This window comes from Drosophila albomicans, chromosome 4 (genome assembly GCF_009650485.2).
Source record: "Drosophila albomicans strain 15112-1751.03 chromosome 4, ASM965048v2, whole genome shotgun sequence".
NCBI classification, from domain to species: Eukaryota; Metazoa; Arthropoda; class Insecta; order Diptera; family Drosophilidae; genus Drosophila; species Drosophila albomicans.
In genome coordinates, this window is record NC_047630.2 from 282,343 (window position 1) to 304,264 (window position 21,922).

General features: G+C 34.1%; 2 protein-coding genes across 2 annotated transcripts in view; one reads left to right on the forward strand and one right to left on the reverse strand.

Moving 5' to 3' along the window:
• Positions 1-445: 445 nt before the first annotated feature.
• On the forward strand, positions 446-9,271 carry LOC117573106 (mediator of RNA polymerase II transcription subunit 26). The gene is made up of 6 exons (XM_034256024.2): positions 446-578; positions 991-1,163; positions 1,236-2,073; positions 2,140-2,814; positions 2,879-2,971; positions 5,841-9,271. The coding sequence occupies exons 2-6, from the start codon at positions 1,098-1,100 to the stop codon at positions 8,861-8,863; spliced, it is 4,695 nt and encodes a 1,564-aa protein (XP_034111915.1). The 5' UTR covers positions 446-578; positions 991-1,097; the 3' UTR covers positions 8,864-9,271.
• A 2,333-nt stretch (positions 9,272-11,604) lies between these two features.
• The window catches only part of LOC117573196 (twitchin), a 64,013-nt gene continuing 53,695 nt past the window's right edge, over positions 11,605-21,922 (reverse strand). The window contains 8 exon segments of the mRNA XM_052006302.1: positions 11,605-12,782; positions 13,384-13,686; positions 14,293-14,425; positions 14,487-14,608; positions 15,405-15,461; positions 17,919-18,961; positions 19,143-19,484; positions 20,854-21,832. Of these exon segments, the coding sequence (XP_051862262.1) occupies positions 12,145-12,782; positions 13,384-13,686; positions 14,293-14,425; positions 14,487-14,608; positions 15,405-15,461; positions 17,919-18,961; positions 19,143-19,484; positions 20,854-21,832 (3,617 nt within the window). The 3' untranslated portion in view covers positions 11,605-12,144.

The following is a 21,922-nucleotide window of genomic DNA, read 5'->3' on the forward strand; positions in this document are numbered from 1 at the left end:
ACTTTTGTTGTTATTATTTATTTATTTATTATAAGGCATCGATTATAAATTAATTTACAACCTGGCTATGTAAGTACATACCTGACTATGTAGATATATAGACGAATATATACAAACGAAATCACAGCGCAACGAAATACGCTCGTGCCAATCATTCCGCATTCGATCTGCGACTGAACTTCAGTCACTGAACTGAGTGTCTGACCAGTGCTGCCAACTTTTGACCATCAAAAAAAAGCACTGGTCAGACACTCAGTTGTTTGAATGATGAGTCGTTGGTGTCAACACTTGAATCGCATCAAGCAACAGATGCGCCTGGTCGAAATACGCGGAAACACAAGAAAACTTCGCATGGTAGCTATTTATTCAGTATTAGCATTTTTATCGTTATCGATGTGCAACTCTGCAATGCATCCGTCCTCGATGTATCGTTATTTCTTCCATCACTATCGCATTTATCAGAAAATGTCGAGTGTGTTGAATTGCCTTAATAAAATATAGATTATCGTTACGGTTTTTTTCTGAAAAAATATTATTTTTAAAGTGCTAGCAACTATTGCTACTCCCTGGAGGTAGTTGTAAGTAAAAACTGTGATCCGTGGCTACAAAAATATTTTTTAATATGTTCATGTATGTGTGTGTGCCTTATAAGGTATGCATTCATGTATACATGATATGTATTTCAAATTTTAAAAGAATATGAATATATAAATTTAATACAGTGATGGAGTACATATTATGTGGTCATTTCATAACAGGCTAAAAAAGTATATTTAATGTGAGAATATTTCTTGGAAGTATTAAAATGTGGTCATACATATGTATATGCTGTGTATATCTTGTATGTGGTAGAGAGGACCAGTGTGTACATAAGTATGCAAACAAAAAAATTGTAAATTTAATGACCAGCATTTAACATTAAGATATGTGCATGTACACATTAATTCTATTTACTATTTATTTACTCAAGTTAAAAATGTTTTTACTTAGTAACTTACGGCAACATCACTGCATGCATAATTGACTGAGATATCATACGTGAACTTTGCCGTCCCTTGGATCTTGGATCGGGCCGGCTTGGTTATTTGTCTATATAAATGAACCAAAACCAAATTCAACAACTGACCTTACACCTATCACAGGCACTTGATCAAAACTATGATGTAAGTGATAATTTATACCACATCATACCTAAAGAGAACTCTATTTATTTATATCGTTTTCAATATTTACAGGTCGTTAATATGGAAGCTGTTCTATCCGTTATCTGTGCACTGGAAGGAACTACAATTACAAAGGATCAACTGGAGGCCACCAGATTGGCCAAATACATCAATCAACTGCGCCGCAGGACTAAAAATGACCAACTGGCACGTCGAGCAAAATCGCTGTTAAAAAAATGGCGGGAAATGGTTGGCATTCAACATACTGTCGGTGATACGCAACCGACGAAACCTATTGCTGTCATTAATATAACGGAATCAACCATAAGTGATAACAACAATATAAGTGCGGGTCATCCGTACTATTCAAATCAGCCTGACTCCACACTACCTAACATCGATTTATCTAATCCTCCTCAATTTGAAAACGACACATTGCAACAGCAAACAAGTTTTTCAAACTTGATACAGCATATAAGTATTGCCGATAGTGAAGAATCCTGCAAGTTAACGAAAAATCCGCTAAATTCAAATCAACAAAAATCAACAACATTAATCAATGAACTTTCGACTAATTCAACTTTAGCAGCTGGGTCTGGTGCTGATAAACTTAACGAGAGCTCGATTGTCATAGATATTGAGTCTGATTCCGATGAAAATGATTGCGGTAGACAATTGCCAACTCAACCAAAGTTTACGACTTCATCTTTTTCGACATTTCTTACCCAAGACTACACAAAGCCAAAAAAACTAAAAAAAGATAAAAAGCGTAAGGAAAAAGTTCAAAACTATTCATTAATACATGAGACGTATTCACAAAAAACTAAAAATTCTTTTAAAAAATCAAGCGATTTTAATGACCTTTCTTTTAAAGACGAAAAGGCGACAAAACTGTTTCCCAATGATTCAGGTATGTCTACAAAATTTCATGTAAGAATTTCTTAATCTCTTCTATTTTCTGATTCATGTCATCTAGAAATTTTATCACTGTCAAATAGCTCGATGAGCTCGATTTTATCTGGAGATGCCATTTCCATGTCTGCAAATTCGCAAAAAAAGTGCCGCGCTACATGCGATTTAACATTTGCAGGCCGATTCAAGACAGCGAAACAGGATGTTACTTTAAATCACGACAATGACAATGGTCCAAAAACTAATTGTCAAATTAATGAAGTGGAGCAACCTATTTTAAAGACAATATATGAAGACTATGTAAATAATGACTCGAGCACTTCGTGTAGTCGGCTGTCATCATTTGAAGAACGAAGCCAACAGATTCACTTAAAATCATTTGTTGAACCAAACAAGCCAGAGCAATTGCTGTCACACGATAGTCATAAGGCGGATTTGCGTAATGAAAATCTTGCGACTGAAGTTCCAAAAAGGCGTGGACGAAAGAAAGGTTCAAAAGGCGTTGATTCACTGATTGCCAAAGAATCTAGTCTGTCTCAACAAATTTTTCTTGGAAGTGGGGTCAAGAAAGTGAAGACTACAAAAGAGCTTTTTAATGAAATACAGAGCCGTAAGCTTTCTTACAATCGAAATGTGGTATATTCTCCAGTAACTGCTAACAAAATTTCAAATGATCCTAGCCAACGAAATCGAGAATCCTCCCGATCTTTAATACCTAGACCAACATCATCTTGCTCAGGTTCGTTATCGTCTTATTATATATATTTAAGTGTATTATTCTGACATTAATTTACGGCTTTTAGAAACATCAATGCATTCACCTCATATATTGGAAACTAATTCAGCAAATGTTTCTTTAAGTGGCATCGAATCTAAATTTTCAAATCTTATTGAAGGTAAGCTTTATATTATCAAAGATATCTTTGTATTATTTTAAATTGCATATTTTTAATACGAGACACTATTTGAAGACTCAATGGTTATCTTTAAAGCAATAGATTTCGTTCAATATCGATAAAGGTCGCTTATTCATATTGACATACAAAATACTTTAATCTATCGATTATATAAAAACTAAATATTCAGGGGGTGCCACAGAAAACGCTTCCAATCGAATTTCACTTGTAGGTGTCACAGACCCTTTTTTACAGTGTTTTCAAAAACACTTAAATATTTCCACAGTACGTTTGTGTTCGAAATTTGAAATAATAACATTTCCGAAAAATATACTAAAATGTATATTTGGTATATTGGTATGGTACTACACTCAGTATATTCTACAGAGTGCAAAACATACCAGATTGTCAGCCAAAGCAACTACGACCCTTAGTAAGTAGGCGTTTTTGCCTATACAAAAGTATTTCATTAATAACTTTGACAATTTTTATCTGATCGCAACCAAATTTTCAGAAATCACGAAAACTCTAGTCATTATTGTATAGCTTTAAAAATTATGCTTGTTATTCGATTTTTGTCAATTTGCGGGGCCGGAAGTAGGCGTGGCAAAAATTTGAAACACTTGATTAGCGTGCAAACATTACAAATGCTTTCGAAAATTATATCTCTATATTTTACCAGGATGGGCAGATAAAAAGTAGGCCTAACAAAGAAAACATTTTTTTAAAAATTCGTAAATATTTTATTCGATTAGTGTTTTATCAACACTTGTTAATTTGGCGGGACTTTTAGCGCATTCACTTTTGCATTGTCGTCAACATGAATAAAATCGAATATCGTGCTGTCATAAGATTTCTGTTTTTAAAAGAGAAATCCAACGACGATAGGACGACAGGAGTTAGACAAAGTTTATAAGGATTCAGATCCATCGTTTTTAACAATTAAATATTGGACTGCTGAATTTAAACGCGGGCGGACAAGCATTTTTGACGATCGCCCGGGTCGTCCAAGAGAGGGGACAACACCAGAAATTGTGGATAAAGTCCATGGAATGCTATTGGATGATCGCCGAATCGAGCTGCGAGAGATTGCAAATGCTCTAAACATTTCTCGGGAACGCGTTGGAAACATTTTACACGAATTTTTACACATGAGTAGGCTTTCGTCAAGATGGGTGCCGCGATTGCTCACAATGGAAAATAAACGGATTATCTGGAAAGTGGATTATCTGGAAAAAGGCAGAACAATTACGGGAGAATACTATTCCAATCTCTTGGGACGATTTGATTCGGAGCTGAAGAAAAAAAGGCCTCAAGGCGAAGAAAAATGTTTTGTTTCACCAGAACAATGCTCCCGCTCACAAGAGCGTTGTCGCCATGTCGAAATTGTGTGAATTGCACTACGAAATTCTACCCCATCCACCCTATTCTCCAGATTTAGCACACTGTGACTATTATTTATTTCCAAACTTAAAAAAATGGCTTGGGGGTAAGAAATTTCAGTCAAGTGAACAGGTAATCTGTGAAACAAACGCCTATTTTGAGGACCTGGACAAATCCTATTTTATGGAAGGTATTGGGGAAACTCGGTGGTCCAAGTGCATACGTCTAAAAGGATTATGTTGAAAAAAAAAAGCAAAAAGAAAAGAACGTATTTTCTTTGTAAGGCCGACTTTTTATCAGCCTACCCTCGTACTAGTCCCGCTACCCATAGGGTAGAAGGGTATTGTAACTTTTTTGTCGGCATGAAATATATGCAACAGGTAAAATGAGGCATCTCCGACCCTATAGTATACATTTTCTTGATCAGCGTCAACAGCCGAGACGATCTAGCCATGTCCGTCTGTCCGTATGGACACCTAGATCTTAGAGACTATAAGAGATAGAGTTATAATTTTCGACAGCATTTGTTATGTTTGAACTGAACGCAGATCAAATTTGTTTCAAATTTTTGCCACGCCTACTTCCGCCCCCGCAAATAAAGAAAATCGAATAACAAGCGTAATTTGGTTGCGATCAGATAAAAATTGTCGAAGTTATTAAAGAAATACTTTTGTATGGGCAAAAACGATTACTTAGTAGGGGTCTTAGTTGCTTTGGCTGACAATCTGGTATATTGTGCCGTATATGGTATATTTTGAATGCGGTACTATATCAATATACCAAATATACCATGTGACATTTTTAGTATTTTTACAATACATTCGGTATATTTTCAGAAAAATACCGCAAAATATATTTCCTTTATTCAAAATGGGTAGCGGGTATCTCACAGTCGAGTACACTCGACTGTAGCTTTCTTACTTGTTATTGATTGTCGGGGAATGTGCGTGGCAAAAATTTTAAATAAGTAAACTTACTTGATCTGCAAACCCAAAAAATCTAAATCTATCTCTTACAGTCCTTGAGATTTAGATGTTTATATGGACATACGGACATGGCTATATCGTTTCGAATGTTGACGCTGATCAAAAATATACATATGTATATACTTTATGGGGTCGAAGGAGGGATTTTTCTTCTGTACGTTACACACATATTTTGCTGTCATAAAATTGTGATACGTTATGGGTATAAAAATGCGTCAATTTTTCGATGATTTTGATCAGAGCTTGCAAATAACTGTCGACCGTTGTCCGAAAATAAGTGTCTCTCTGACTCTTTACGAAAAGACTCAAAGTATAATTCGCGCTGTAAGTTACCTCCCTACCAATTTTCACTCAAATCTGCTCTGACGTTCTTAATTTATAAGTGGTCTAACATAACACGACTTTCTTTTATATATATAGATATAATATATAGATACAATCATTTTTTTATCCTACATAAATTTCTACCAGAAAAAATAAGATTTTGTTTTTTTTTCTAGATGTTGGAAACACAGATAGTGATACTATAACATCGGACCCATCACACGATAGCATCAAGTCTGTCGAAATTAAGAGAAGCACTTCGCTGGAAAGTATCAGTAGCTTTATTCAAGCTCCATCATCATTTAATAATACAATAGTAACCTCAAAATTCAATCATTCAAATGACGTGGCAATTGAATTAATGCAGCTGGTTAACGGATTAAGCACGCCACAAAGTGTTGACGAAACTGAAAAATTATACCAGGCTCAAATAGTTCCTTGCACATGTGTAATTCACGAAGAAACAAAGTTTGTGAACGAAAGTCAGTCAATAAGTCTGTTAAATTCTGAAGAAGAAGAGCACGAAGCTATTGATGATCATTTCAAAACATGTCAAAAAAATGCTTTTGATAGTCTAACGGTTAAACCCAATGACAGAATCGAAGAAGCTCCAAACTTGATACCGCCGAAACCCATCAAATCAATATTTGATTTAGATTTCGACGAGGAGTACGATCCGTTACACTCAATGATGAAAAACGTCTTAAAAGTCGAACCGACCAAAAACGTACAACAACAAAGTGATACGGCCTATAATGATAATAATAACGTTCAACATGTTAGATTACTCTGCGCAACTAGTCTCGCACAAAATGCTGGTAATAATTTTGATAATGATCACGATAATAATAAAAATGGTGAAAAGGTCGTAGAAACACTTTCGATCTTCACTGTTATTGAGAACCCAAACTGTGTTGCAAAACAGCGGTTCATGATACAAACAAACCAAGTTGCGAACTTCCACATTAACGCTTTACACAATTTTTACGTTCCAAATATTAATGGTAATTGGAATATTATTGAGAATAACTTGTCGCCGTCAATCTTAAGATCGAATATATCAGAAGTGTTTCAACAACAATACAACTCGTATTCAGTAAAAGACGGTACAGATGTTGTTCCCAAGTATGGATCATTAACATATGATGAGCGCATCCCAAAAGAATTAAGTTCCTTGCAATTCAATAAGAATTTTACAAGAAAATTTCGAAATTTTCGCATAATACCACCATTTTTGGGTATTGCAAAGTGCTTACCATCTTGTCGACTGGCCGCAAAACGGGCAAAGCATGGTGGAATTAAATCATCGTTAAGCGTAAGCATAGAAAATTTGGAGATGATTAAAGATAGTTCTATGCCCTTGAAAGTAGATATTGATGTCGACCAAAACAAAAATCAGTGCTCTGCCGGAGGAAATGTCATTAAATCTAGTAATAATAACAGCACAGTTCTCAGTTGCGATCTACTTAAGTTCGCCAATAACCAAGAATCCGCTTGGAAAGCTGATGGAATAAGTTTATGCAATCAACAGACAACTTCATATAAAATTGAACGTGATCTTGTCGAAAGAAATCGAAAAAAACGTAGAAAATCATTCAAACTATTGTCAGCAACTAATACAATTAAAAATGAAAATGAAGATAATATTAATGAACCCCTCATAAAACGAATTAAAATTGCAGTGAATGGGAATGTTACCGCTCAGCGAGAGATATCATTGCCAAGCAGAAGTAGAAACAACAATAGCAGTGAAGAACCAGGTGAACACATTTCCACTGGCTCTAGAAACACTCATCAAAAAAGTTCAGATCCCAGTTTTAACGATTTGGATGAACATGAAGCTTACACTACTCAAAGTCATTCATCAGTTGATAGCATTCCTGTGTATGAGGATGATGGCAATTTGGGAAGTGAAAACGATGATAAGAATAGCAATGAAGAGTATGCAATCGTTCAAAAGCCTATGATGAGTGGTAGTAATAATCACAATCACATCGTATTGACAATAAAAAAAACTCCCAACAAAATGAATTCCCCTGCAAGTTCAACGTCAACCACTTCGCCTATTAATGTCAATTTTAACGTAGGAGTCGCTGCTTCTGACGTTGAAATAGACCATTTGAACATCATTAACAATAAAAATAATGTGGTATCTGAAATGCTATATTCTCAACAAGATTTTCATAAGTTCTCCGTACAACCGCCTTCATGCCGCACCAATGAAACAAGTGAATATAACACTAGGAGAGTTTCAAATATACCACACGCATGCCTTCAAAAGTTTTGTCGCAATCGATGTCAATGTCGACCTTATCATTATCGTCGTTCTCGAAAGCACCAAATTAACCGAAAGGAGGATACCATAGATTTAGAACTTAAACATTTATTCAATAATAATAATAGAACACGATCAATCCAAGCAAAAGTTAAACCGCACCGAAAATTGTTCTTCTCTAATGAATTATATAGAGAAGATAATATTGGAAAAAAAGAGCGTATAATGAATTATAGTAGCAGCAGTTCAAATTATGACGAAGAAAGCGAGCCTGAGCAAGCGGAAGCGAAAAAAATTAATACTGTTTTAACAAAAAATGTTGAGATAAAGGTTGAGACTGATTCCACTTATGCGGCATCTAAAAGTAATTTAATATCTGAAAAATCTGGCCATGAAGATGAAGTAGAGTCTTGCTCATCTTCTAGTGATGAATCAGTTAAGGATGAGCTTTTGTACTTCAATCAACATGATGATGATAGTACAAAACTCAATATAATTAAAAGTAAATCACCCTTAAAAAACAATGGAATGCTGCTATCATTCAATTCAATTTATGGTAATGATATTGAAGATGTCAAACGACTGGAAATTAAGAATTGTGATGATGTTAATAGTATATGCTATAATAGCAATAACATAAGTTTAATTGAACCAAGTAACTTAGATTCTCTTACTATGCCCATTAGTAGTGATGTACTAAAAGGATCATCAAATAATGATTCCCCAAAATTTCAAACAAGTTATAATAATTCAAATCATAGGGTTCAACCACATATTGAATATAAAAATGGTATTCGAGCTATTATGAAAGATGATTCGAGTATCTTCCAAATACAGCAGTTTAAGGAATGGCATGAAGTTCTACAGTTGCAGTCTTATAATGATGAACCATTAATAGTTTTGCCATATGTTGTGCTTGAATAAGCAGTTTCCATTTTATTTATAAATCAATTTGATATATGAAAAATTTATGTATTTTTTACTATTAACATTAGATATTACTTAAACTCACAATGGGCGACAGATATTCTACTACTATAATTTTATTTTGTTTAGATTGGTTAAAATTCATAAATTAATCAAATTAAAATTTGTTTTTGTTTATTAATATGCAAAAGAAAATAGTCTTATAAATATTTTTCACAATAAAATTTGTTTTTAAAAATGAACATGAAATTACATTTTGTTAAATTCTCTCGTTAAAATATTTGTCATATCTTTATTTTATGTAAATCACTATAGTTTACCTATAGATACAAAATTTAAATGTAAATGAAATGTAAATAAATAAGATATATGTTAATTCTGTTGCATAATTGGATACTATCAATACTTTCTGTAATACTTTTTATTTAATTTTTGATATAAGAAATATTTTTGAAATATGAAATACTCTGCGAAAAACTCATCCATCCATCAATAGCAAGATTAAGCTTGATCAAATGCTCCACCTGTATCAAGGTCATCTGACACTTGCGCCAATTGAGTTTTCACCTCAAAAAACCCGCCCACACCCTTTTTAAGCTTTGGCAAGTTCAATAAAGTTCAGGGAAACGACGTGCTTTTATTTGAATGAATATTTATAAAATTAGGGTTTACCCTAAGCTAGCTTAGCTAGGTCTTGTTCTGATCTTGGTGGCATAGGCTGGTGCGCTTTACTTTTGCTGAATTGACAAATTGTCAGTTGGTTTCCATATTCGCTTGACAGTATAAACCTTGACTAGTAGATGTTTATGCCACTCGTTTGTGTTTTGTAAATTGATTAGTTAATTTTCCCACAAGTAAATTAATAATTTCCTAATTATTTGTTTAGATAAAATCTTTCCAGAAATATGTAAGATATGTTAAGTGCCTTTAAGTTGACTGGTTGTGTTGTTTAATAATATTGAGCTGTTGTCGATTTTCTCGAATGCCTGGATGTGGTCTTTAGCATGCTTGAGACTGATGTTAAATTGTTTATTCTGATTATTTGGATTATTATTAGAAATTTTGTAGATTAGGCTGTATTGTATAAAAGCGAAATCTTTTTGATCTGGATTCCCTGCGAACAATTTCCATGCTGATCCTATCCAATTCACTGTTCTATTTTTAAAATAAAGGATTATTAAAGGAAATGTTAATGTGTTTAAGATGTAACTTCTTAAATCGCTTGTGATGTGTCAAGAGTTCCTTTTTTTTGTAGGCGTATTAGGAATATAATCTAATTAATAATTTCCCTAATCCATTAATGAGAAATTCATTGGTATAAAGCATTTCTTTGTAAAAGAATGGACGGATTCGTCACAATTGTACACATTCTCATGACTGGACCATTTCCGATATACATAGGTTAATTCATTATTATTGAAAATATTTTTATAAATACGGAGAAATGGGACAGAAAGTTCCCTTTTCATGAATTTTGGGAATTTTATATTCGAACTTCTAATCATTTTTTTTTCTTCCTCCCTTTACAGCTGCTGCGTGTCTTTTATCATTTACTTTCTTTTTTAAATCATTCTGTTTTGATTGTCTAGAATTTGGTTTGCCAAATATCTGATTTTATACCCGCTACCCATAGAGTATAAGGGTATTTTAACTTTGTCCGTTCACAATAGATAGAGCTATAATTATTTTTCGACAGAATTTGTTGTTTGTACGTATTCAAGTTTGTTTCAAATTTTTGCCATGCCCACTTCCACCCCCGCAAACCAAGCTTAATTATACCCACTAGCCATAGGGTATTATAAGGGTATTATAACTTTGTGCCGGCAGGAAACAGGTAGAAGGAAGCATCTCCAGCCTTATAAAGTATATATATATATTCAAAATGGGTAGCGGGTACCTCACAGTCGAGCACACTCGACTGTAGCTTTCTCACTTGTTTTCAGTTGATTTTTTTCTATTGCCTTTGCTACGCTTCTTCTTCCTGTTTGAATTCGTTTACTTTTTCACCCCTAATCAGCTGTTCGCGGGTTGCAGTTTTGGTGTAAACTCTTGCGTCATTGAAAGAGATAGATTAGAGTATCAATTAATTAATAACAATTAGAATATTAAATTGCACCGAAGGTTATCAGTGCTACTAATAGGAAGAATTTAACTTTGGATTGCTAAAAGAATAATGTTATGAGTTATTGGTGGACTGCTTTATTGGCGAGATATTGGTGACGGTTTTAAATGTATGTATGTGAACGGACTTGCGGCCTATTTGAGTTGAATATAATTTCTATTAGATCCGGTGTTAATTGATATTTTCAGTATTTCTCCGCTTCTCACTTGTCATTCAAAACATGGCAATATTATTCTAAAACATTGAGGTAAGTACATATAGTCCTAATGCGTTTCCCACTTTTGTCGATGAGTTCCACATATTCGTGAAGTGTTCGGTTACATTCTTTTCATACTGGCTCATTGGTGGTAATGGTTCTTGTAGATCAACATATATATGTTCTCTCTTTCTTGCTCTTCTCAATATCATCAAGTTTTTGAAAAACTAGTATTCTTTTCAATCTTAGAGTCCGAGCTGCTTAAAGCAATTGTCGCTTAAGTGAGAGATTTGTCAGCGATGATCTCGGTAGTATGTGCAGGGCCTGCTAGCATGGGTTAAGAGGAACCAGATTAATTTTTTTTTTTTAGCAAGAACAACAGCCTGCAGTTAGATGCTAAATCATTGAAATAACAACCAGTTTGTAAATTTGCAATTCGTTTATTTTTTCGATTTTCGATATTTCAGATTTATTGTAATCTATTTTTGGTTCAATTAATCGCAATAATATTATATGAAAATAGCAGAAAAAAATCATGGCGAACTAAAATGTGAAACTTATGCAGTGAAGATTTTAAGTGAGGATGCCAGCATAAGTGCCACAGATCGAACGACAGTTTGATTGGACCGCTATAGAATTTTCGTAGAATGGTCAATTGTCAATTAATGTACATAGAATACATCATACAATAAAATATGAAATTACATTTCGCCTAAATGTTACTATTATTTAAATATTAGCAAAACATTTTTGTTTTTATCTCTATAAATAATAGGTGATCTTCGTATTATTGTCAGTCCAAATGTAATTGAGGTTGTAGTTATAATCACTAATGAAGGATAGAGAATATCTGTATCGTTGGTTACATTTTGATAATTGATTTTTGATATTTAATTTTGTTTCAAATTTAGATGAGATATGTTTAGTAAATAATGAGCAGTCTAAATAGTTGCATGTGCTTTAGGTATCAGGGCTCTGCACATTAAGCGAAAATGCACACAGGCTTTCACCCTTCGTAGCCATTGCCTTCGTCTGATATTGGCCAACATCATCTAATGTGCATTTGATGATTGTAAACGTATAACGATTGTTGTCCTTGGTGAATGAGTATCTCGAATGCGACTCATCAATAGGCTTGCCATCTTTCATCCAAGACAGATTGGACAGATCGCTGTCGAGCTCACATTCAAAATTAGCTTTCTCTCCTTCCGTTAAAGAAACAGAAATAGGAAATTTGATAAAAGTTGGCGACTTCGGTTCGTCACCAGGTACGACGACATTTATGGTACATGTGCTGAAAGTTTCTCCAGCATCGTTAAACGCCTCACATGTGTAAGTACCACCATCCTCTGGAAATATTTCTGCGATCTGCAAGCGATAGATATTCGCCTCATTCGTGTATTGGAAATCCTTGCTGGGTTTGATTTCCTTATTATTATGCAGCCATACTACGTCAAAATGTTTGGCGCCAATAATACGACAAGCCAGAGTAACTGCATCTCCATCTTTAACAAATCTTGATTCCAAATGGCTTACAATTTTGGGTTGTTTATCGCTTCCAACCGGTACCTTACGGTTGCTCGACACTTTGTCCAAAACTGAAAATGTCCACGAAAAGTAATCTTATTAATAATAATGATAAATAAACTCAAAAAAGGAAAGGTGCTGCTATCTATGACGATCTATATATAGGGACAGTTCCCGATGTACAGAGCTGCTCCTTTAATTAACATAAATTTATAGTTACAAGTATTGAATATTGGTTTTATCTGGAATAAAACAAGTGTTCTACTACTTATAACTCGGATTAAGTCGTGTAAAAGTACATTTAGTGATGTAGGAAATAAGTAACACTTATGTATAGATATATTTGGGTCCAGTTATTTAATATACTACTAATGTTTGGAAGCTGGAAAAAAAAATTTCGATTGATAATTGATTTCATTCTGCTTGAAATTATGATTAAATAACCTTCTATTTACAAAAATTATTTTTTTTATCAAAAAACTATGCAAATTAATAGTATGTTCATTCATTATTTATATAATAAATTATTCATTGTTTATATAATAAATGAAAGTTCATAAATTGTTGTATTATTTATGTACATATTGATTTTTGATTTTTTAACTTTCTACTTCTTGTATATTGTGTGATTTATGTTAATAACATTATTATTATTTAATAACAATCACTTACGTTTAACGCTTAGTTTGCATTTGGTTTCGACAGCACTGATTGAATTTGTTGCAGTGCATGTGAAAATGCCTTCATCTTCCGGAAAAATTTCATGAATGGTAAGAGTGGCAATACCATTCTTATACTTTAAGTCCATTATTTCCGAGGAAGATATAGTCTTGCCGTTCTTGGACCATGTGATTTGTGGTTCTGGATCGCCTTTTACATGGCAACTTAATACTAATTCATCGCCATCGTGTACAGTCAAATCAAAAAGAGGCTTTGTAAACTCCGGCTTGCACATTAACGAGTCATCCGGAGGAACTTTTTTAATATAGAAGAATATAGAATATAGATTCATAAATTAATTTAAAGTATGTTAAAAAAAGTGCTGCTGATGTCGGGACTTAATGTCTTTGGTATTTTATACACGAAGATATATTTTCCACATAATATCGATATACCACATATATCCTTCAGTGTAATTTAGTATTTTTTCGGTTTATTATTTTTGTATATCAGTCCGTCAGTATTTGCTCAAAAGCTAAAATTTGTAAAAAATGCACAATGTTAGTTTAGGCATGACTAGCGAATTATTTTAGATTACAAAATTATTGTTTATTTGAAAAGAGTGATCGAAAAAGTACATATTCTTTCACATTTCTTCAGTTGCAGATATAAATAATAATAAGTAAAGGAAGTGAAGTCTCCATCTTTCCCATCACAAGTCAAAAATCGATTAGAAAAATTAGTATATTGCTGATAGGAGAGTTTAAGACTTCGCCAACTTTTTCTTCTGGTATGTCTTTGATGGTCTTCATATCTAACTTTTTTTATATACACACACTTTTCCTGATACACATTTTGAACTCACTTGTCTTGCAAAGTTATGTCTTGCATTGCACTATTTCGATTAGTGACTATACTTACGTATTAGCTCTTTGGTGGCACTTCGAGATCTAGATGGGCTGCCTGGCGCTTGTAAGGAATTGGCTGCATATTTCTTCTTACTTGAAATGCTATTCTGAGTTGTTGAGGAACTACTGTTTGTGCTGATGACAGTCTGTTATTTATGAAATAATCGAATCATTTACATATTTGTTTTATCTTTACAAAAAACCAACCTTGCCATCAGAAGTTAAGCTGGTTCTCGCCGTCTGCGCATTACTGGTTGATGATGTAAATTGACGGTTTGTGATAATTGGTGCTGGGGATGGCTTGATGGGCTGTTCAATGTACTTACGATCTGTGGAAATAATCAATATTTCAGTGAGATATGTATGATTTGGTAATATTAATATTTGGTAAAGTACATAGAAATTGTGTAACCATTCAATTTGATGGAAAAAGGATAGAGATAAGATGCACATATAATTATTGTGAATTTAATCAATTATATCCACAAGGAATATTGAATACATGTTATTAATATTTTTGTACAAAGAACAAACTAATATGTAAGCTTTGCTAAAATGGGTGTTGAGGTTGCACCGATAAGAAATATCGACATTTATTTTTGTTTTTATACTTTTTACAAGTTTGATATAACTGATTAGTTTACCCTGTATGCTATTTCTACACAACGTTTTTAATAATATTTGAAATCAATAGGGCTGTAATTTTTCAAATTCCTAAATTCTTACCATCCCTCATAATGAATGACAAATGTTGTTGTATGAAATGTTTACACATAATTTAAGGTCTTTGATTGGTTTTATTAACTTTATTCTAATTCCAAAAAAGTTTTGTTTTTTCGTAGCAAATACCTACTATATTGCAAAAACAAAATTAAAAGTCAAGGTAAGTCCTAAATTAAGTAAAGTCTTCTCAATAAAATACTGTGCCAGTCAGGACGAAAAGCTTTATATTTAAATTAATTATGTAATTATGAAATTTGGTAAATATTTGTTTTCAGTAAAATGTGATATCTGAAATTTAATCAAGTACATATTCTACATGCATATCTGAAAACTAATAACATCTATAAGTAGTTTCATGCTGTATTTGTATTTAATAATAAAAATTCCAGAAATATAAATTACCTCCTGAGTATAGAAAATTGTGAGCAAGTTCAGCCTGCTCAGGCGTTACCCATTCTCCTATGAATAGTTCGTATTGAATAAAAATAATAGATAAATATATATAGTCATAATCTCATTTTTTAAAATTTAAATTTAATAGATGGGAGTAGTTTCATGCACATTACTTTTTTCAACTTCATTCAAATTGAGATGGTATATGTATTAGCATTTGCAAGAAATATCTCATGTTAAAACATATAACCTCCTTAATTTTTAGTGCGCAATTAGAACTTATGTATAAATATTAATGTAGAAGTCAGCAACCTTTAATCAGTAATACTATAATTTTTATGAACCATTAGAAATCAGTTTATGCTAAATAATAAGCTACATTTTGAAATAATTAAATGCGTAAGCTCTAACCATATAATACATACATAGATACTTCATGTCTTGAAGCAAAAACATATCATTCGCATCCCCATTATTGCGACCCCAGAAGATCCGAACGCTGCGATTAAAACCGCAGAGTCTCTTTGGCTCATTTCGAAATTCGAAGTTCTAACGCAGCGCGCAGCGTGTCACACAATCAGTTCATTCGTAGATCGAATGCGGAACGATGAGCACGAGCGTATTTTTTGCGCTGTGCTTTCGTTTGTATGTATGTGTGTATGTATCTACAATACATGCTCGCCAATCTATATTGGTACGTGTATGCATGTGAAGTTTTGCAACGTGCAGTTGCATCGCAAGTCTCGACGATGAAGACGACAGCAATTGGTCGAGTCTTAGATGTTTGCAGTTAAATGGCGCCTGAATAAGGTCTGCGTTGGCTCTGCTGATAGTTTGCAAGTGGTGTGCGAGTCCGATTCCGGATCGAAAATAAGTACATATACATATTTGGTTTTTAAATTATAATTTTAAATTAATGAAGCCGTAATTCTTTTTTGCACACACTATTTAAAACTCTCATACGACTGAACGTTGCGTGCAGCGTTCGAATTCGGTTCTAATTGCAGCATTCGACGAATGATACGTATTGCTTCAGGAGTTAAAGTATCTATATATGTATGTATTTATGGTTAGTGGTGATACCCTACTTAAACCTAAACTCTAAAACATGAATAATGCGATTCAACCATCTGTTTTTTAGACAAACGGATGTAGAAAGAACAATATCATACGTAAAATAAAATCAACGGAAAATTAGCGATTTATTAAACAATGCGACACTGGGTGCATTTAAAAAGTATTTTGGTCTATATACCTTATTTAACATCTTATTTATTAGTTGACTATATTTATTTGTGTTTTTTATTATATTAAAGAACTCGTTTTGGAAAGATCAATGTGGTGAATTTGATCAGTTCGGCTATTTTCTCTTAACCTTTCCTCTATTTTTTTGCATTTGAAAGAATGGCAAACAATTTCAAATAATTGTGAGCTAAAAAATTTAAAAATGCAATAATCAGCTGATTGCCGAAATATTCGCCACACTACCTCGACATATTAAAAACCATTGTCGAATTTTTCATAAATTTTCTATAATAGAAAATGTTGACAACAAAATCACTAAAAAATGTATGGCCACCAGATAAAATAGCATTCATTACCTAGCACTTATTATTGAAACAGCCGATACGATATAGCATTAAAATTACGCTTGTTATTCGAGTTTTGTCAATTTGCGAGGGCGAAAGTGAGCGTGGACAAATTTAAAATAAACTTTATCTACGTGCAAACATAACAAGTGCTATAGTCTCTGCGGTCTAGCTGTTTATACAGACGGACATGGCTACATCGTCTGGGCTGTTGATGCTGATCAAGAATATATATACCTTATAGGGTCGGAGAAGCCTCCTTCTACCTGTTGGATACATTTCCTGCCGGCACAAAGTTATAATACCCTTCTACCCTATGGGTTGCGGGTATACAAAAATGTGGATAAAGATGTAACACTATGAAAACGCTATGGAGTTGCTCGGAAAAAAACGATTTTACGCATCTGGGAACTGCGCTCAAGACGAAAAACAATTCATGTAGCTATTATAATGTATGTTATATATAATAGCACGGCTCATTGGAAAACTGTTGTCTGTTAATTTAATATTAATTAATTGTTAATAAATAACAAAAAAAAATCTGCAAAGTACACAATTGAATTTATCCAGTTATAACGTACATACGGAATATGTAGCAGGACTCCAACAGTTTTTTTTTTATAAATATCAATAATCAGTATCGGGTATTAAAGTACCTCTTCTGTGATACCGTTTATATTTTTCTAAAATACTAAAAACACATTCAAAATAATACCTTCGATTGGAACATTTGGTTAAGCAGCACTATTAAGCGATATTAATGATTTATTACCCAAAAATATTGAAAACTTTTGATTAAGTGCAACATCTTACGAAAAGAATCTTCAAATTAACAAACAATTTACTAAATAATATTAATAAGAGTGTAGAATAAAAAACTTCCATATATTAACATCTAACAACTAAAAAATAAAAAACGGATTAGTCGTCTTACCTTCAACTATAACAACACACTCAGTTTCGTCAGTCCCATGGCAATTAGTTGCTTTGCAACTATATTTGCCGGAGTCCGAAGGCTTGCAATCAATTATTTCCATTGTGACAACACCATCTGAATGGGTCATGGCGTACTCGTATTTACTTAATTCACGCCCATCCTTATACCATTTGACGGTAGGAACTGGTTTACCACTGAGGCAACAAAGAAGCTTACATGTGTCACGAGCTTGCATTACGCGTGGACGTAAAAGGAATGTAAAACTGGGTGCCGACTCGGATTCTTCCTGCCAGAATGTGTAAGGCAATGGTTCACGGCGACGAACCGGCGTCGATTCAATTCGATATCTGGGCTGTTCTTTTGGCAGGGGATGGACATTGAGGAAAACGACTTCCTCGCGTGAGCCATAATGATTTTCGGCTCTAATGATATATTCCCCTCGGTCCTCGAGTTTAACTCGATTTATGATAAAGTAATAATCATCACCAGCATATCTTTTCATAAATTTAACGCTCTGCCGCAACTCAATATTGTTGTGCGACCACGTTAATGTAGGGGTAGCAATTGCAATGCATCGGCAATAAAACTTAACGCTTTGACCCTCATAACAAAATTGAGAAGATGGTCGAATGACAAATCGTGGAGCAGCTTGTCTTCGATCAAAGACCGCTTCGTGTATCTTGTATTTCTCCATGAGTAATTTGCGCAATGATGAATATTCGGATAATCGTCCAATTGGCAGTAAGTATTTTTCGAAATCGGCATATTTTTGTCTTAGTCTCTCTCGATATGCGAGGTAACGATCGCGTGCAATTTTTTGTTTTAATTCACTATGATCTCCCGTCAGCCAGGGATGCAACAGGCATTCGTGCGCGGTCATTCGTTTCTCTTTGTTGGCAAGAAGAAGTTTCCTTATAAAATCTTTGCCCTCTTCGGAAATATGTTTGAATGCTTCCTTATCAAAGTCCCAATCACATGCCTTCACATTTTTCAGTGTTTGCACATCATTATCTCCAGCAAATGGAGAAAGTCCACTTAATCTGTATTAAAAAAGCAAAAGTGGTGAATTTAAATACTTGACCGCCTTTAGAGGGTCTCAGTTTTTTGCATCCTTAGACTGCAAACTTATACTTAAATAATAGATTTATAATCCAATTATGGTTAAAAGCGGTACCTAAAGGTTAAGAGCTATTTTCAAGTATTATTTTCAAATCAACTTACAGAACGTAGGCAAGTACTCCGGTGGCCCACATATCAGTATAGAAGCCAACGGGTTCTCTGTTGACAATTTCCGGAGCAGCAAATTCAGCTGTTCCCGTCGTGATTTTTACCATTTCATTTGGATCCAATCGTGTGGCTAATCCGAAATCAATGAGCTTAACACATGTGCTACTACGAGTCTGACACATTATATTCTCAGGCTTAATATCCAAGTGAATAATGTTCTTCTCATGCATGTGCCGGATGCCTTCACATATTTGTCGCATATAGTTGATAACTTCAGCTTCGGTCATCACATAGCCTTCAGCCGTAATGCGCTCAAAGAGTTCACCACCGGATAAACTAGTCAATAAAAAATATTTGTTAAGTATGTACATAATAATTTTGACTAAATCAGTCAAATTTTCAGGAATCATAATTACTATTGTTATTATTGTATACACCAAAATTCGATCTAGCTTTGAAATTAAGCTTGTTATGCAAAAATTTAAAACAAATTTGATCTGCGTGCAAACATTTGTATAATTATATATTAATTGTATATATATTTTCGAATTATGATATATATGATTTTGGATCTAAAAAAATATACAGCAAATTAATATTCGGAAGAAATACTAAAGCATCCCTAAGGCTTGGTACACACGATGAAAAAACAAGTAAGAAAGTTACAGTCGAGTGTGCTCGACTGTGAGATACCCGCTACCCATTTTTAATAAAGGCAAAATATTGCGGTATCATTTTCAAAATATACCGAAAATACTAAGAAATACTAAAAATATACCAAATGGTATGTTTGGTATATCGATATAGTACACCATTCAAAATATACCATAAACGGCACAATGTGCCAGATTGTCGGCCAAAGCAACTCAGACCCCTAGTAAGTAGGCGTTTTTGCCCATACAAAAGTATTTCTTTAATAACTTCCACATTTTTATCTGATCGCAACCAAATTTCAGGAATCATAACTACTACAGTAATTATTGTATATACCAAAATTCGTAGCTCTAGCTTTAAAATTACACTTGTTATTCGATTTTTTTTATTTGCGGAGGCGGAAGTGAAACAAACTTAATCTGCGTGCAAACATAACAAATGCTGTCGAAATTATAGCTCTATCTCTTATAGTCTCTGAGATCTAGGTGTTCATACGGACGGACGGACAGACGGACATGGCTATATCGTCTCGGCTGTTGACGCTGATCAAGAATATATATACTTTATAGGGTCGGAGATGCCTCCTTCTACCTGTTACATACATTTCCTGCCGGCACAAAGTTATAATACCCTTCTACCCTATGGGTAGCGGGTATAAAAAATGCAGCAAGTTGATTGCTGTAATCAAATTTGAAGAAGAACTTGCAAAACAAAAACAAATTGCAAATTTTTTTTCAACTTGCCGCAAATTGTTTGCATCGTGTGTGAGATGCTTAAGACTACTAGATATATATAATTGGTATATCGCTATAAACTATATAAAAGTATCAAAAATATACCAAGAATCAAAAATATGAAGTCTTTATGGGGTCAAACATGGTACCTTCTGATTGTTGTTAATATTTATAACTATGTGTTATAACTTTGTCCCAGCAGGAATTGTATTTAACATGAGGGATATTTATTGTTAATTTTACCATAATATAATTTTACCATAATATCTATTATGCGGAGTCGATCGAAACAATTTTTTAAGATATTTTCTACTTACAATTCCAGAATGAGTACCATTTCATCATCATCTTCGAAAGCGTCATGTAAGTTGATAAGTTTTTGATGATGCAGCTGATTCATAATATCAATCTCTCGGCGAATCAACTCTTTTTCGACGGAATGCGATACAGGTATGAATTTTGCTGCAAAAATATTGCCAGTGCTGCGCTCACGGCATCGATGGACAACACCAAACGCTCCAGTTCCGATTTCCTCTAGAATATCGTATTTATCATAAACACTAGTTTGTGATATTTCCACGGGCTGTGGAACAAACTTTGAATAAATATCGAATACATAAGAATCGTAATCCTTAATAGGTCCATCGGCCTTGCCACGAATTCTCTTGCCATTCGCATCCAACTCCCATTTGCGTTCTGTTGGCTTCTTCTTAGTTGCATCTTTCGTTTTGATCAAAGTGCTTATTTCCGATGAATCCGAACGTCCATAAACGTTATCGGCAAAAATACGAAAATCATACTCCTTGCCTGGGCTTAAGCCACTGACAGCCATTGAAGTAAAGCGTGTGTTACCCACACGTATCCACGAAGACAATGGATGCTCGCGGCGTTCTACCAGGTAGTTTGTAATGTCGCTACCGCCATCCCAAACAGGTTGTTTCCAACTTAGAGACAGCGAATCAGTCCCGATACTTTCTACCAACGGGAAACGTGGCGGATCTGGCCTATCACTGATTTGCACTTGGATGTTGGCGACATCGACGCCAAGTTCATTCTCAGCTGTAATTCGATATGGCCCTGAATCGAGGCGAGAGCCGTCGCGTATTGTCAGCACAGCGTGACGATCCTTCACTTCAACATTGTAGTGACCGCCAGATTCGATACATTCTCCTTCCCGAACCCAATGTATGCGAGGCTTGGGAAAACCGGTGAAAGGTATTTTGATAACAACATTTTCACCCTTATCGAAGTAGGCAGTATCTCTAAATCTTGGTGGCACATTTAGTTTAGGGGCAGCTTGAAATACAGATAATTCGTTAGAAATTTATTACACCATCAGTAGAAAAAAAATAACAAAAATTAAAAAAAATATTAAATACCGAGAAT